Raw genomic sequence first — 4,358 nt, forward strand, 5'->3', positions numbered from 1 at the left:
CTCCCTCAGAAATGAAAGTTGTGGGTTTAAAAAGAGCCCACCATAATGCCTGATAAATAGCTTCTTTGCAAAGTATTATAAGAATTATTTGGTGTTTGTTGAGCACGTTGGAAATAAAAAAAATCCTAAATCAGAGTTGGATTTATCACAGCTTAGTGTAACAGATGGCATAAATACAATTAAACCAAGGTGTGTCACAAGAGGGATCATTTTTCTTCACTCATTTGCAGAACTAAATAAGCTACTAGAGAGGTTGAATCTCATCCCACGTGTCTGATCTAAGAGCATTTGAAATAACGATGATATGTGAAGCTAAACTGCCATGAGAGGCAGCTTCTTTAGCACTGAGTTTTATTTCTATTTCATTATTTGTTTTCCTTTGGTCTCTCTTAACTCCTGTTAAGCAATTCTGCAGGCTTTCCTGGCAGCTGATGGATGGGCAGGGCATTTTCTTGTCAGAATGAGAAACAGAAGTTGCCAGAGAGACTCATGTTAGAGGAACAAGCTGTGGCTGCCCCATCCCTGGCAGTGTTGAAGGGCAGGTTGGATGGGGCTTGGAGCAACCTGGGCTGGTGGGAGGTGTCCCTGCCCATGCAGGAGGTTGGATCTGGATGGTCTTTAAGGTCCTTTCCAACCCAAACCAGTCTGTGGTTCTGTGGTGTCATGCCCTGACAGCCCAGCACCCTTCTCCTGCACCAGGCAGCCTGCTGAGCAGAGCATTGCTTTGAAGAGGGTAAGTGTGGACTTGTTATTTAATGATAATATTCCCTCAGGAATAGCCCTTCTGAATCCCCCCTTGTTGGTGTGAGAGTGGAAACAAGCCCATGGTGCCTTTTGAGGCTACACAAAACCTTGACTGCATTCATTGCACAGCCAAGTGTATCCCAGGTGGTGCTCAGATGTTGGTGTTGTGGTGGGAGACTCCATGATTTTTAGACTCAAGTGAGCACTGTCCTCCATCCTGAGCCCTTTTCAGGTGTCCACAACTGACCAAGCTCAAGCAATGCTTCTGGTTCTGCTTTGGCAAAACCTTGGCTGAGAGCAGCACCAGGATGCTGTGGCTGGACACAGCCAGGGACATTGTTCCCCTGCAAAATCCAGCTCAGGTGTGGATGGGTTTGAGCACCTGGGGAGAGCAGCCATCCCTGTGTACCTCTGGGAATAAGGTATGCTTGAAGAAGACTTCTAATGAAACAAGGTAGATGTTTGATCCAGACTCCCCCCTGAACTCAAGTAAACTCATCCACCCCCTTGATCTCAGGAGAGATCCTTTCACTTGTAGGAACAGCAGCAAGGACAGTGTGTGTTGGGTGGGTATCATGGACATCTGGCTGAGACTTACTCTTCTTTCCTTTGCAGACTGGGATGATCACAGATGCAAGGCTGAAGGAACTCACCCCAGCCATGCCTGTCATCTTCATCAAAGCCATCCCTGCTGACAAACAAGACACCCGGAGCCTGTACCCGTGTCCTGTGTACAAAACCCGCCAGAGGGGGCCAACTTATGTCTGGACTTTTAACCTTAAAACTAGAGAAAACCCTTCCAAGTGGGTGCTTGCTGGTGTGGCACTGCTGCTGCAGGTCTAGGCTCCCCAGCAGAGCTCCTTGTTTCCAAATCCCTCCTGGGGGCTTTGTTCTACAGTGAAAGAAATAATCCCCTGAGCTTGAAGCCCAGTTCCATCCCTCAGGGTACTGGGACTAGATGGAACCTGCAAGGAGGTGACAGAGGGTGGAGGGATGCAGGGACCAGCTTCTTGGCTGCTGGAAATCAAGGTCCTCTAGTTCCTACACTGGGGCAATGGAAGAATTTCTTTACCCAAAGAGTGGTTGGACACTGGAACAGGCTGCCCAGGGAGGTGGTGGAGTCCCCATCCCTGGAGATGTTTAAAAGAAATGTAGATGTGGTGCTGAGGGACATGACTTAAGAGATGTAGATGTGGTGCTGAGGGACAGGATTTAAGCACTGAATGAGTAAATTAGGTTATGGGTGAATTAGTGGGATTTAGGTTATGGTTGGACTTGATGATCTTCAGGGTCCCTTCCAACCAGGATGAGTCCATGAGGTCCCAACCCCCAGGCAGATCTTCCACACCCAGAAAGTGCTACATTCAAAGCTGAATTTCATGTTTCTTTCTCTTTTGTGATTCAAAGTAGTTTCAAAGTCAGCTCCAATATCCTCTGATGGTTCAGTGACCTGTGAAATTCCTTAGACCTGTTGTTTTTCTACACTTGAGTGTTTCTTTGTCATACTTGGAATGTCAGAAGTTGGGGGGCGGTGTGTGTGGGGGTGTGTGGGGGGGTGGATCTGAACTGTTTTCTTGCTAATATTCCTGTAAATTTTAGAAACTTAAAAAATTGGGTTAATATCCAAAGTGCTTAATGTAATCAGCAGTAAAAACACAGCACAGGTTATTTAAGAAGAGTATTTCATAATGGTAGAAATTTATTAATAAAAATCATTATTCCCAGCCTAGTAAAAAACAAGAGTGAAAGTTTGGAGTAAAAATTCCCTGGAGACCTGTATCCCATGGTGACACAATGTCCATGTGGGGCTGGGCAGGACAAACATGATTGCAAATGCTGGGGGTGAGGACTGGTGTGTTTCTGGGGCAAAAGCACAGAGAGAGGTGACTGGCTCAGGATAAAGCCACCCCAGACACATGGAGAGTTGCCCTGGAAGGCAGAAGCTCAGCAATTTTGAAGCTGGGAAATGTGGAAGGGAGGTTTCCTGGGGCAGTGGGGAAGTGCTGTGCTCTGTGTGGCAGCACAGGACCTCATCTGGCTGGTGTTTCTCTTCCTCACAGTGTCCTCCTGGTTTTTCACCTGTGGGGTTTGTGGCCATCTCTGCACTTCCCACAGGACCAGCCCTGGGGGCAACAGGGAGGCTGAGCAGAGGGGAAGGGAAAGGTGTGCAGGGGATTTGGTCTTGGTGGAATTAGCAGCAATGAGCACCCCCAAGGCTTTCCCACCCTCACCCAGTGCCAGGTTACAACCTCCCAGCTCAGGTCTCCAGCAGGGACTGGCACCCTCCTCTGGGAACACTACCAACCCTGTGACTCAGATAATCCACAAGGTCACTGAGCCCCTTCACAGACACTGTCTCATCTTGGGAGGTCCCCACTGGCCAGAGTTGGCCCTGAATGGGCTCAGGTGTTTAGCACCAACTGGGGCAAGGGGACAACCAGACAACTCTGGCTGCTGATCTCTCCTGCCCACCTGCTGGCCCTGACACTTCCAGGATGCTGTTTCCAGGCAGCCCTGGGAGCTGGCATGGTGCTGTGTTTGGATTTGTGGTGGAAACAGTGCTCATAATCCAGAGATGTTTGGGTTCCTACTGACTGGTGCTTGTACCACCCCTACTTCTCCAGCCCTTTGTCAGCAGGTAGGCTGGGGGAGCACAAGCAGCTGGGAGGGGACCCAGCTGTGCCAGCTGCTTCCAGCTGAGCCCAGGGTTACTCTGTATGATCTCGTGCTCAGCAATGGAAGCTGGAAGAAGAAGGAGGAAGGAAAGACATCTGGAGTGAGGGCATTTGTCTTCCCAAGGAACTGTCAACGTGTGATGGTGCTTGGCTGCCCTGGGGATGGCAGAGCACCCACCTCCTGCTGGGAAGTGCTGAATGAATTCCTTCTTTTGCTTTCCTTGTGCAGGTGGGTTTGGCCTTGCCTGTCCAACTGGCCTCAACTCCCCCCACATGTTCAGACACTTTTGCCCTCCTGACTCTCCCCCCAGCCCAGCAGGGCAGCTCACAGGGGCTTGGCTGCCCACCAGGGTTACACCAGGACAGCCTTCCCATGGCTTGTGGTTGCTTTCTCAGCCTTGTGGCAAACTGGGCAGCTCGATGGGTGGTCTCAGCACACACTGATGGGGACATGGCCCAGCATATCAGCTTTCCACATCACACTGTCATCCCACCCAGAGTCATGGAGGGGAGGGAAGTCCTCAGGCTTTGCATGAACTCCACAGTGACTCTCTTGGGCTGAGCAGCAGAGCTGCTGTCTTCCTGCAGGAAGGAAGAGGTGTAAAATCCCTGTCTTTGCACGGAGAACAACAACCTGGACCAAGGTAAGGTAGAAAAAACTTTCTGGTAAGAACTTTGTGTCATTGCCAGGCAGTGTCTCCAAGGCACAGCCCCCAAAAATGAACAATGAAGAAGCAGGTTGTGGCTCAGCCAAAACCAGCTGCAAAGTTCTAATGCAAAGAGGAGCATTGTCTTCAGCTGCCTGTTTTAAAAAGCCTCTTGACCCATAAATGAGGGAAGAGATCCTGTAGACTGCCCCAGATCATGGCCAGCTGGCTAGAAGAGGTCTGTTAGCCAGGGAAAGCTGTGGTGTTCAATTAAATCTCTGCCAATTTAAAT

General features: G+C 49.7%; 1 protein-coding gene across 1 annotated transcript in view; it reads left to right on the forward strand.

Annotated features, from left to right (window-relative positions):
- DNAH9 (dynein, axonemal, heavy chain 9) overlaps positions 1-1,611 on the forward strand; it is a 164,944-nt gene extending 163,333 nt beyond the window's left edge. The window contains 1 exon segment of the mRNA XM_010008230.1: positions 1,360-1,611. Within this exon segment, the coding sequence (XP_010006532.1) occupies positions 1,360-1,587 (228 nt within the window). The 3' untranslated portion in view covers positions 1,588-1,611.
- The last annotated feature ends 2,747 nt before the right edge of the window (positions 1,612-4,358 follow it).

The sequence above is a fragment of the Chaetura pelagica genome, unplaced genomic scaffold (assembly GCF_000747805.2).
Source record: "Chaetura pelagica isolate M959 unplaced genomic scaffold, ChaPel_1.0 scaffold471, whole genome shotgun sequence".
Taxonomy (NCBI): domain Eukaryota; kingdom Metazoa; phylum Chordata; class Aves; order Apodiformes; family Apodidae; genus Chaetura; species Chaetura pelagica.